The 13,658-nt window shown below is 44.5% G+C and overlaps 1 protein-coding gene across 1 annotated transcript in view; it reads left to right on the top strand.

Annotated features, from left to right (window-relative positions):
* PRDM6 (PR/SET domain 6) overlaps positions 1 to 13,658 on the top strand; it is a 110,868-nt gene that overhangs the window by 81,482 nt on the left and 15,728 nt on the right. Inside the window, exon 6 of the mRNA XM_018050681.1 lies at positions 11,983 to 12,325. Coding sequence (XP_017906170.1) covers positions 11,983 to 12,325 — 343 coding nt within the window. The remainder of the gene's footprint in view (positions 1 to 11,982; positions 12,326 to 13,658) is intronic.

Genomic DNA, 13,658 nt, shown 5'->3' on the forward strand with positions numbered 1-13,658 from the left:
AAGCGATGGATACAAAGTTCAGCCAGATTTTTTGTTGTTGCTGTTAATGAAATTGTTACATGATCCAAGACATTCAAGGAAAATATGATTTTGCTTAGTGAATAATACTTATTAAGCACTTTCATTTATAAAAATACCACTTTCTTCCCATGGTTCTTTCAATGGTGAAAGTACACATTTCCTATTGAGCGTGTGGGGTGGGTTCAGGCTTCAGGCACTGGCCCCTCTGGCAGCAGCCACGAAGCAGTGGGACACGCTCCCTGCCCGGACAAGCCATTGAAAGCCGCCTGGCCTCAAAGAGAGGGCAGCGTTTCACACAGGCATTTGGGCTCTGGAAGCAATTCCTATGTTATTTTCTTTAAGAAAGAAAAAAGAAAAAACCCATAGTTCTAAATGTAATAGAGCTGCAAAGAGAGCACGGCTACGTCCACTGTGGGCCTTTCAGAAGAGCCTGAAGGAACGCCTGTGTCGACAGATTGTATCCGCAAGGAGGAATGAGGTTCCCCAAAGCTTCCAGTGGGGGATTAGCTCCTGCAGAGTGTAAAGACCATAGTGTATTCATATTCATTTCAGAGGAAATTAAAAAAAAAAACCTGGGAATAAATGTTAAACAAGTCTTCCTGCTGCTTTTTCTGTCTTGGCATATGAAGCTGAGGTGGTGGAATGTGAAACTTGATGGCAACATAGAGGTTGTTACACCGGACTAAACTCTGTCTGAGAGAGGCCTGCCTTTTTATTTTGATTTTAAAGAGCAGAAAATAAAGACGGGCATCTCTGCCTGGTGCCCTGGCCCCACCATCCCACCAACAGTGTGGAACTAGGCCCTGGGTAGAGAAGGCTCTATCAGGCCTTCTGTCTGTGAACATTGAGGAGATGATGGTATAGTTCAGTCCAACAAGAACATCTGTCTGCAAGACCCTACGGGGAGCATCATGATGGGGTACAAAACCTCAGACCCTGTCCTCAAAGGGCTCAGTGTAGGAGAAGGCACATAAGCAAAAACTACACTATAGAACCTAATACGGGTGCCTTGTGACATGGCCATAGCAGGGAGGTGGCCTTGGTGGTGTCAGTGATAGTCAGTCAGTTCTGGCTGACTCTTTGTGACCCCATGGACTGTAGCCCGCCAGGCTCCTCTGTCCATGGAATTCTCCCAGGCAAGAATACTGGAGTGGGTAGCCATTCTATTCTCTAGGGGATCTTCCCAACCCAGGGATCTCTTGCATTGCAAGCAGATTCTCTACTGTCTGAGCCACCAGGCCGGTAGGCTTGGTGTTAATGCAGTTGGGAGGAGTCCAGTTCCAGGCCCTTGTGCACAATGGGCAGCTGGGATTGGACCCCTCCCATAAATCCAGGAACCAGAAGTCACTGTTTGTCCCTGAATGGGGAATAGAAAGTGCTACCCTCAGGCCAATAGTCTAAGAAACTCTCCATTTGAGGCCATTGATGAAAGCAGTATGTTGCATTCCAAAACCTGCCCCAGCTATGGGAGGGTATGGGGTTGGGTTTTGCATTACCTGCCAGTTGTGGAAACGCAAAGCCAAGAAGCTGATATAAAACTTGGCCCAGAACTGGAGGAACATGGAGGGTCCTAGAACAAGCAGAGAAGAGTTCCACCCCAGAGGTATCTGCTCAGGACTCCCAACAGAAGGCAGTGGCCACTGAAAACACCTTCATTGAAGGAAGTGGCAAAAGACACAGAGGAGCACGCTGTCATGAGAGATTTGACCTCTTGGATGCCTCAGTCCTTGGCACCTTGGGAGCCTTGCTTTAGGATTGAGGCCCGCATCCCTCCACTTTCTGAGGGTGTAGAGGGCTGACAGCTGAATTGTCTTCAGCCTACAGAGCCACTTTGAAGTGAAGTGAAGTCGCTCAGTTGTGTCCGACTCTTTGCCACCCCATGGACTGTAACCTACCAGGCTCCTCAGTCTATGGGATTTTCCAGGCAAGAATACTGGAGTGGGTTGCCATTTCCTTCTCCAGGGGATCTTCCTGACCCAGGGATTGAACCCAGGTCTCCCGCATTGTAGGCAGACGCTTTACCGTCTGAGCTACCAGGGGTCTTACCCTTGGTCATGTTTCCTCCCCATGTAGCATGTGTCCAGGGACTGGTCAGTGTGGGACTACTGCCACACTGTAGGACTACTCCCCTTATTCCACAGAGGAAGCAATGGCACCCCACTCCAGTACTTTTGCCTGGAGAATCCCGTGGACGGAGGAGCCTGGTAGGCTACAGTCCATGAGGTCCCTAAGAGTCGGACAAGACTGAGCGACTTCACTTTCACTTTTCACTTTCATGCATTGGAGAAGGAAATGGCAACCCACTCCAGTGTTCTTGCCTGGAGAATCCCAGGGATTGGGGAGCCTGGTGGGCTGCTGTCTATGGGGTCGCATAGAGTAGACATGACTGACGCGACTTAGCAGCAGCAGCCCCTTATTCCAAAGCCAGATGACTCGAAAGGTTAATTAAGTGCTTAGTTAAGTGCTTTTAATTGCTCTTAACACCATCCTCTCTCCTCGTTCTGCAGTAAACCTCTTGTACACAAAACAGCAGATCTCCATTTCAGACTGTTTCCCAGGGGACGCGAATTCAGACAGGGGCTACCATATTTATATTGCCAGCTCACTCCTCTCACCAGAGACCCGGGCTCCTGTCCACCTGTTGAATTCCCAGCTGCACTTGCCTGTCTCACAGATGTCTCAAACTCAACACATTGAACTGAAACCATCCTACCCTGTCCCCCAAGCTGTCTCTCTCCCAATTCAGTACCTCTCACTCCCATTCACTCAGCTGTTCTTTCTAGAAACCTTGACACCTTGTTCTTTCTCAGCCCATCTGTCTAGTCATTCATAAATCCCTGTTGATTGTATATTCTTAAATGCTTTTCTTTCCATTTCTGCTGCCACCTCCCGATCAGCCTCACAGTCAGCTTTTGGCCTGGACCTCTGCATTTTCCTTTTTAGTATCACAGCAGCCAAAGTGAAGTCTCGTTGATTTTATTGTTTCAGTTTAATCACTTATTTGGTTAAAAGTTAGTTTTTAACTAACTTTTGGTTCTGTTGATCAGAATTCAGAAAATAATATGGACATATAATTCTTCCAAAGGGAGTGAGTTGACACATTCTAAGGTGTCCTTTCAAGATGTATTTTTTTGCCCATTCTCTCATTTGTACACATTCTCCCTCTTTTTCTCTGCCTCTCTGTTCCTGGTAGCTCAGATGGAAAAGAATCTGCCTGCAGTGCAGGAGACCTGCATATAACTCCTGGGTCGGGAAGATCCCCTGGAGAAGGGAATGGCAACCCACTCCAGTATTCTTGCCTGGAGAATTCCATGGACAGAGGACCCTGGAGGGCTAGAGACTATAGGGTCGCATAGAGGTGGCCATGACTGAGCAGCTAACACTACTACTATTAGATTTTTTGTACTGCATCTCACTTTTTCATTTAATGATATAGGGTGATGATGCATTTAAAGTGTAAGTCCGATCACCTTACACCCTTTTCCATGGGGATGGTCTTGATTCCTGTCTCCTGTACAATGTCACGAACCTCATTCCGTAGTTCATCAGGCACTCTATCTATCAGATCTAGACCCTTAAATCTATTTCTCACTTCCACTGTATAATCATAAGGGATTTGATTTAGGTCATACCTGAATGGTCTAGCGGTTTTCCCTACTTTCTTCAATTTAAGTCTGAATTTGGCAATAAGGAGTTCATGATCTGAGCCAGAGTCAGCTCCTGGTCTTGTTTTTGTTGACTGTATAGAGTTTCTCCATCTTTGGCTGCAAAGAATATAATCAGTCTGATTTCGGTGTTGACCATCTGGTGATGTCCATGTGTAGAGTCTTCTCTTGTGTTGTTCGAAGAGGGTGTTTGCTATGACCAGTGCATTTTCTTGGCAAAACTCTATTAGTCTTTGCCCTGCTTCATTCTGTATTCCAAGGCCAAATTTGCCTGTGACTCCAGGTGTTTCTTGACTTCCTACTTTTGCATTCCAGTCCCCTATAATGAAAAGGACATCTTTTTTTGGTGTTAGTTCTAAAAGATCTTGTAGGTCTTCATAAAACTGTTCAACTTCAGTTTCTTCAGCATTACTGGTTGGGGCATAGACTTGGATAATTGTGATATTGAATGGTTTGCCTTGGGGACGAACAGAGACCATTCTGTCGTTTTTGAGATTGCATCCAAGTACTGCATTTTGGACTCTTTGTTGACCATAATGGCTACTCCATTTCTTCTGAGGGATTCCTGCCCGCAGTAGTAGATGTAATGGTCATCTGAGTTAAATTCACCCATTCCAGTCCATTTTAGTTCGCTGATTCCTAGAATGTCGACGTTCACTCTTGCCATCTCTTGTTTGACCACTTCCAATTTGCCTTGATTCATGGACCTGACATTCCAGGTTCCTATGGAATATTGCTCTTTACAGCATTGGATCTTGCTTCTATCACCAGTCACATCCACAACTAGGTATTGTTTTTGCTTTGGCTCCATCCCTTCATTCTTTGTGGAGTTATTTCTCCACTGATCTCCAGTAGATATTGGGCACCTAATGACCTGGGGAGTTCCTCTTTCAGTATCCTATCATTTTGCCTTTTCCTACTGTTCATGGGGTTCTCAAGGCAAGAATACTGAAGTGGCTTGCCATTCCCTTCTCCAGTGGACCACATTCTGTCAGACCTCTCCACCATGACCCGCCCGTCTTGGGTTGCCCGCAGGCATGGCTTGGTTTCATTGAGTTAGACAAGGCTGTGGTCCTAGTGTGATTAGATTGACTAGTTTTCTGTGAGTATGGTTTCAGTGTGTCTGCCCTCTGATGCCCTCTTGCAACACTTACCATCTTACTTGGGTTTCTCTTACCTTGGCGTGGGGTATCTCTTCACGGCTGCTCCAGCAAAGCATAGCCGCTGTTCCTTACCTTGGGTGAGGGGTATCTCCTTACCGCCGCTGTTCCTGACCTTCAACATGGGAGACTTCCTCCAGGCCCTCCTGTGCCTGCACAGCCACCACTACTTGGGTTGCTCCTCCCGGCCGCGGGCCCTGGCCTTGGGCTCGGGGTGGCTCCTCAGGGTCACTGCCCCTGGCCTCGGGTGCAAGGTGGCTTCTCCTGGCCGCCCCTGACCTCGGACACGGGGTGTCTCCTCCTGGCCACCCCTGACCTCGGATGCAGGGTGTCTCCTCCCGGCCACTGCCACTGACCTTGGACACAGGGTAGCTCCTCTCAGCTGCCACCACTGACCTCGGATGCAGGGTAGCTCCTCTCAGCCGTTCCTGTGCCATCGCAGCCTGGCACTCTAGGCCGCTGCCCCTGACCTCAGACGTGGTGTAGCTCCTCTCGGCCGCGCTTAGTGAGCCGACTCACAGCCGCCTGCGCTTAGCAACATGGCTGTCTGGGGAGGCCTTACAAATAGCTATGAAAAGAAGAGAGGCGAAAAGCAAAGGAGAAAAGGAAAGATATAAGCATCTGAATGCAGAGTTCCAAAGAATAGCAAGAAGAGATAAGAAAGCCTTCTTCAGCAATCAGTGCAAAGAAATAGAGGAAAACAACAGAATGGGAAAGACTAGAGATGTCTTCAAGAAAATGAGAGATACCAAGGGAACATTTCATGCAGAGATGGGCTCGATAAAGGACAGAAATGGTCTGGACCTAACTGAAGCAGAAGATATTAAGAAGAGGTGGCAAGAATACACGGAAGAACTGTACAAAAATGATCTTCACGACCCAGATAATCATGATGATGTGATCACTAATCTAGAGCCAGACATCTTGGAATGTGAAGTCAAGTGGGCCTTAAAAAGCATCATTAAGAACAAAGCTAGTGGAGGTGATAGAATTCCAGTTGAGCTGTTTTAAATCCTGTAAGATGATGCTGTGAAAGTGCTGCACTCAATATGCCAGCAAATTTGGAAAACTCAGCAGTGGCCACAGGACTGGAAAAGATCAGTTTTCATTCCAATCCCAAAGAAAGACAATGCCAAAGAATGCTCAAACTACCGCACAGTTGCACTCATCTCACATGCTAGTAAAGTAGTGCTCAAAATTCTCCAAGCCAGACTTCAGCAATACATGAACCGTGAACTCCCTGATGTTCAACTGGTTTTAGAAAAGGCAAAGGAACCAGAGATCAAATTTCCAACATCTGCTGGATCATGGAAAAAGCAAGAGAGTTCCAGAAAAACATCTATTTCTGCTTTATTGACCATGCCAAAGCCTTTGACTGTGTGGATGACAATAAACTATGGAAAATTCTTCAAGAGATGGGCATACCAGACCACCTAACCTGCCTCTTGAGAAATCAGTATGCAGGTCAGGAAGCAACAGTTAGAACTGGACGTGGAACAACAGACTGCTTCCAAATAGGAAAAGGAGTACGTCAAGGCTGTATATTGTCACCCTGCTTATTTAACTTCTATGCAGAGTACATCATGAGAAACGCTGGACTGGAAGAAGCACAAGCTGGAATCAAGATTGCCAGGAGAAATATCAATAACCTCAGATATGCAGATGACACCACCCTTATGGCAGAAAGTGAAGAGGGACTAAAAAGCCTCTTGATGAAAGTGAAAGAGGACAGTGAAAAAGTTGGCTTAAAGCTCAACATTCAGAAAACAAAGATCATGGCATCTGGTCCCATCACTTGTGGGAAATAGATGGAGAAACAGTGGAAACAGTGTCAGACTTTTTTTTGGGCGGCTCCAAAATCACTGCAGATGGTGACTGCAGCCATGAAATTAAAAGATGCTTACTCCTTGGAAGAAAAGTTATGACCAACCTAGATAGCATATTCAAAAGCAGAGACATTACTTTGCCGACTAAGTGCCGTCCAGTCAAGGCTATGGTTTTTCCTGTGGTCATATATGGATGTGAGAGTTGGACTGTGAAGAAGGCTGAGCACCGAAGAATTGATGTGTTTGAACTGTGGTGTTGGAGAAGACCGTTGAGGGTCCCTTGGACTGCAAGGAGATCCAACCAGTCCATTCTGAAGATCAACCCCGGGATTTCTTTGGAAGGAATGATGCTAAAGCTGAAGCTCCAGTACTTTGGCCACCTCATGCGAAGAGTTGACTCATTGGAAAAGACTCTGATGCTGGGAGAGATTGGGGGCAGGAGAAGGGGATGACAGAGGATAAGATGGCTGGATAGCATCACTGACTCGATGGAGGAGATGGTGATGGACAGGGAGGCCTGGCGTGCTGCGATTCATGGGGTCGCAAAGAGTCGGACACGACTGAGCGACTGAACCGAACCGAACCTTACACCCTAGCTTTAACCCCTTTTTTGGATTGCCATTACTCTTATAATCAATCCCTAGCTCTTTAAAATGATAGCCCATGGACTACATATAGTCTTCAGAAATGTTTTGTATGGCTCACTTAGTGTTTTGTAACATTCTAATTTAAGCAGCATCAGACTGGCCATGCCCTATTTGGTTTGCTACAGATCCCACTGTCGTCTGTTGTACTAACTTACTTCACATTCAAGGTCACTGTGTCAAGGAAGCTATCTTTCCCACCCCAAGTTTAGCCAGCTCTGATAGATGTTTTCCTGATTCCTTTTCTTCTGTGTCACAGCAGTTATACTTGTAGAGACTGTATATTGTCAATTCTAAGATTTGCATATTTTTTTGCATTTTAATCTTTCTGAACCTGGTCTTACAACACACAGTGACTTAATGGTGCAGCTTGCAATTCATGGAACTTTAAATTTGATGAAACCAAGTAAATAATTACCTGTGAAGACTTTTGTGTGTCTCTGTCTCTCACGAGAGTTTTAAATGGTCTGAGAATCAGGCTATTCCTGTCTTGTTCCTCTATATCTGCAGCGCTTGCAGTGTCTGGCTTGTCACCAATGCTTTGTAAGCACTTGTGGGCTGAATGAATGACTGAGGGTGTAAAATAGGACTTTGTAAAACAGATCCTGTATTGCTCTCTCTCAGAATTTTAATTTTGCAGGATTTGGTGAGTTCACGTTCTTTCTTGAGTATATCCTTTAGAGCTTCCAGAGTTTGCCCTCTCCCCCTCAATCTTTGTGTTACAGACTGAAGACAAAGTCTTCTTTGCTCACCATGTCTTCATGGAGAAACCCCTTTATCCTTTTGAGGAATTTCGTTAGTTGTCTCTGGGCATTTTGCAGTTGTCTAGAATGTCTTGGCTTGGGATAGCATAGTCTTTTCTGATTCGTTTCTTGTCCTCTTATAATTCCCTGTTTTTCATTAATACTTTTGTTTATTGGACCAATCAAAGTGGTATTCAGAAAGAATGATCTTCTGTGTCTTTTAAGTCCTGCTTAAAGTACTAGACCTTTAAGGGTATCTAGACCTCTAGGGTCTGTGGGCATGTGCAGGCACTCTGCAGAACAACTTCGAGAGCTAATACAGTTGTTTTGTGAAAATTATCCATTCCTAGCTTTACTTTTTTCTCTCTCTAAATTATATGCTCATTTCAATCAGTAAAATTAAATTTATTCACAAGTACAAGAAAAGGTGATGCCAAAAGCAGAATATAGAGTGTAAGCATTGCTAATATATCTTCAAAACGTGTTTGTTTTGAGGATACTGTGGGAGAAAATAAGACAGAGAATAAGCATCCCAACTCCTGTTACCTCAATGCTCTTATTATCATTAATTTAGATCCCTGTTTATCCCAAATCATCATAAAAGCTAATATAAACTTTTCTTTATTACTATTTTGACTTTGGTTATTAAACTTAGAAAAATCTTTTGGCCCACACATTCTTTTCTTTAATAGAAAAGGTGATGTGACCCTAACAATTTTTGAAAATGAGTTTATTGAGTTACTTTCCAAGAGCTTAAGTGAGAAGTCATCCTTTATCATCTATACTCAGAGTATCATTTGTATGATTTCCCCCAGAGACATCATATTCCTCTTTCCAGCAGTGAGCTCCTGGCTGGCTTTCCTGCTCTCTTGCATGTTGATGACATCTTCATTCCACAGTCTCCCCACCCTGCCTTCCTTCCTGCTAGTCTGGCCTTCCCAGCCCACCAGAGCTCTGTGTTGCCTGAAGACTTGCGGGTTTCCCTTTGCTTTATCTCTTCCGGATTAGTTATAAATGGGCTAAGTAAGAGGAGTTTTACCTTAATCTCTTGACAGTACTGGTGTTTTGTTTTTTAAGAAAGAGCCAAAACATCAAACATTTCTCTTTATCTTTCAGTATGTAGTTTAGAAGTCACAGCCTCTGTGCAATCAAAGGTTTTTTTGAAAGTCTAAAATGTGTGCACACATTCATATTGGTGATACACTTTTGCCCCAGAAGTTGAAATTAAACAGAAATTTTATACATGAAATATAGACATAAATATGTATATGCATGTGTTTATCGGTGCATTTATAACTTTTATGTTTATGTATGGCTTTATATACACACACAAAAAAACTCTGTACTAGCTGTGAAATGTCCTTTTTATTTTTGCAACACAGCTATTGAGTAGACACAGAATTGGAGAGTGGTCAGGAAAAAAAATCACCCTGGAAATCAGAGAGCTAAAGCTTCCAGCTTGCTGCTGCTAAGTCGCTTCAGTCATGTCTGACTCTGTGCGACCCCAGAGATGGCAGCCCACCAGGCTCCCCCGTCCCTGGGATTCTCCAGGCAAGAACACTGGAGTGGGTTGCCATTTCCTTCTCCAATGCATGAAAGTGAAAAGTGAAAGTGAAGTCACTCAGTCGTGTCCGACTCCTAGCGACCGCATGACTGCAGCCTACCAGGCTCCTCCGTCCATGGGATTTTCCAGGCAAGAGTACTGGAGTGGGCTACCATTGCCTTCTCCAGCTTCCAGCTTAGCTGTGTCCTTAACCTAATGTGTGACCATGGGCAATTATTAGACCGTGAGCAAATTATTAGACCGTGAGCAAATTATTAGACCTTCAGCCTTTTTTTTCCTTTTTTTGGTTATAAGAGAAGGTAGAACTGGATCAGTTGTTCTCATCTCTATATATTAGAAGTACTTGGGGAGAACTTTAAAAAAAATACAGATGCTCAGGCCCTACCAAGAGATTCTGGCATTTCAAAAAAAATCTCCCCTGTGAGTCTATTATGCATTCAGGGTAAAGAACTGTCAACTAGACAAACTCTCCCTTGGTCTGTAAGTCTCTTTTTTAAGTTGATATTTCTCCTTCCTAAGACAGGACGGGCCCGGCCAACTGCATGGGCCAGTCCAGAGCCCTGCAAGACAAGCTGTTGTTATTACAACACGCAGAGGTAAAGTGTCCTTGTTGTTGCTGTTCAGTCACTCAGTCATGTCCGACTCTTTGCGACCCGTGGACTGCAGCATGCTAGGCTTCTGTGTCCTTCACCATCTCCCGGAGTTTGCTCAAACTCCTGTCCATTGAGTCGACGATGCCATCCAACCATCTCATCCTCTATTGCCCCCTTTTCCTCCTACCCTCAATCTTTCTCAGCATCAGGGTCTTTTCCAGTGAGTCAGCCCTTCACATCAGAGGCCCAAAGTATTGGAGCTTCAGCTTCAGCATCAGCCCAATGAAGACTTCTTGCACTATCTCACTCAATCCTTCTGATGACCATTTTACATTTTACCAAGGACTGAATTGTGGATTTAGACGTTCTGTACTTGCCCACAGTCAAAAGAAATACAGTCAGCCCTCTGTATCCGTGGGTTCCATCTGCAGATTCAACCAACCACAGATGAAACATATTGGAAGAAAAATTCTAGAAAGTGCCAAAAAGCAAAACTTGAATTTGCTGTATGTTGGCAACTCTTTACATAGCACTTAAATGGTATTTAGGTATTATAACTAAGCTAGAGATGACTTAAAGTATCCAGCAGGGTGTGAGTAAATTATACGCAAATATTGTACCATTTTATATAAGGGACTTGAGCATCAGCAGATTTGGGCATCTGCAAGGGTTCTGGAACCAAACCCTTCTGGATACCCAGGGACAGCTGTAGATGGTGGAGTTTAAATCTTGGCCATCTGAATCACTAAGGCATGCTGCTGTTACTGTCATGGTTATTATTTCCACTGTCCTCATTTTGCAGATGAGGAAACAGAGACACAGAGAGATTGTATAACTTGCCTTAGGTGACCACGCTAATAAAAGGCAGAGTTAGAATTTGAACATAGCTCTTTGTGATTCCAAAGCCCAAGTTTCAAGCTCCATGACTGTGTACTCTGTTGCCTCCCACTCTTACCTGATCCACTGCAGCCTGTCTGTGCATTGTGCCTCTCTTGGGCCCTCCCTGAACACTAATTCGTTCTTTTTTCTTGCTGTTCCTATGCTCAAAAACAGTCAGTGCCTGTTTCTTAGGCCCAAGGTCTTTTGTTTATTTATTTATTTGGACGTTAAAGGCCCACTGAGGTCTGCCCCCTGCCGCCCTTTTATTCCCACAGTGCCGAAAACCCATGCTGTGCTCTGTCGCCCTGATTCCCTGCCATCCCACCAGCGTGCCAGACTTCTGTCTCCAGGCATCTTTCATAGGGTTGCCTTCATCCTTCAGCCAGTTTTCCTTGAAAACCTGTTTTGTGCTGACAGGACCAAGCGGAAGGCCTGAAATCCTGAGGGCCTGAATCTCCCTTCTCTGCTCAAAGCCCCGTTCTCGGGGAGCCCTCCTTCCTCTCCCTGTCTACTGCTGTGCCTCCCATCTCAACGCTCCCCACATCTGGGCTGCAGTGTGGAACTTCATTATGGAGTCTTTTGCCTCAGGTCATAACTAACTATGTAAGGCCAAAGACCATCTATGAAAATCTTGAGCAGATAATCACTGCTTAATAAATAGACATTGAATGAGTTCATTTTGGATAATTGTGCTTTCCCCCTCAAATCAAACTGTCTGCTCTTACATTTATTCTGAGACCAGAAAAGCCAATTTTTAAAATACAGACTTACAGGAATTCTTTTAGACATTGTTTGTTATTATGACTTCTAGGAATTTTTTAGAAGCCTGTGCTTTGCTTATTTGAAGGGCAAATAAAACTGATCTCAAACTTTTGCTGTTCTCCTAGTAAATGTCCCCTCAACGGTCATGGAAGCCATGTGCAGACAGGACGCCCTGCAGCCCTTCAACAAGAGCAGCAAACTCTCCCAGGCTCCCCAGCAGCGCTCTGTCGTCTTCCCCCAGACTCCCTGCGGCAGGAACTTCTCCCTCCTGGATAAGTCAGGGCCCCTGGAACCTGGATTTAATCAAATCAGCGTAAAGAACCAGCGCGTCCTGGCGAGCCCCACCTCCACCAGCCAGCTCCACTCGGAGTTCAGTGACTGGCACCTCTGGAAATGCGGGCAGTGCTTTAAGACTTTTACGCAACGGATCCTGCTACAGATGCACGTGTGCACGCAGAACCCTGACAGGTAACCCCACCTCTCGTCGCTCACAGGGTGTGTGTGCTTGTGAGACTCACTGCTTGCTCCTGTCGCCTCCTCCAGCCACACCTGGGGGAAAATCCTGGAATCAGAGGTCTGGAAAGTTGAGAGTCACGTGAGGCACTTCTTTGGCTTTATTGTGTAGAAGGGCTGCATGAACGGGGGCTGCAGAAAGGAATCTTCTGTCACTTTCCAAAGAGCTCTGCCTGGGTCTAGAGGGAGGCAAAATAGAAGGTGCAAACTTATGAATATCATAGGTGGAAAAATGAGGTCAGGATAATTAGAATCCTCTCTGTCTTCCAAAGATAATATAGCTGCCCGCTCTGCCGCTGTCACAGTCGTTTCAGGGTTCACCTCCAGTGTGCCGTGGGTATGAACTTAATTAAGTACTAAGAGGTAATGAATTGGAATTTTTTGCTTAGTACTATTTTTCTTCAGAGCATGCAAACCCATAAATCCTGCAAAGCTGTCAAAAGGAAATACCTACTCTGCTAGTGATGTGGAGGAAAACAGATGCCACTTATTCAATAAACTAATATCCACACAGAAGAAAAATGTTGACTAGATACCTCGGAGTCAAAGTTGGTTTGAAAGTTTGTCAATAAAGAATTTTATGGCCATGAACTGAAGATGAAATTTAGCTGAACAAGTGAATTAAAATTTCAGGTACTTTGATGAGTGGCACAGTAGACATAATGGAACTATTATTTATGAATCAAAACGGGTTTATTCGACAGTCTTGATAGCTGGGAGCGCAAAAGACAAAAATCAAATTAATTCAGTAAGAAAGGACAGTGTTTTATCTCCCCTTCACATCCTATGAAAATTTGATTAAATGCAAACTATCTAAAAATATTTTTAATATAAAGGCAGAAAGTAAATTTTGGAAGTAGAATAGGAGACTCCAAAGCAGGACTCCTGAATTAATTTTCTTAATTTAGCCACTGATGAACCTTAAGCCACTCAGCACTCCTTGCCCTAAAATATATGCACCCAACTGTCCCCTCTTAGCTCTGCAGGATACAGCAGTGTATTGGAACCCAAGCAGGCAGGGAGGATGTTGGAGCGGGGGCAGATTTTTTTTTATTTTTAAAATTTATTTTCATTTAATTTATCTTTTTTATCTTTTTATTTCAGATAATGATCCATTTTTAGGGTACATGTGCAGTTTTATGTGTATACATGTTTTGTTTTGTGCCATGCTAGAAACTACTTGCTTGGCTTCAAAGCATTGCCGTAACTGATTGATGTTGAAACATTCATATTAAGGCCATTAAGGCAGCTGTGTCTATATCATCTTTTACCTTCAATAGGAGAGCCT

The sequence above is a fragment of the Capra hircus genome, chromosome 7 (assembly GCF_001704415.2).
Source record: "Capra hircus breed San Clemente chromosome 7, ASM170441v1, whole genome shotgun sequence".
NCBI lineage: Eukaryota > Metazoa > Chordata > Mammalia > Artiodactyla > Bovidae > Capra > Capra hircus.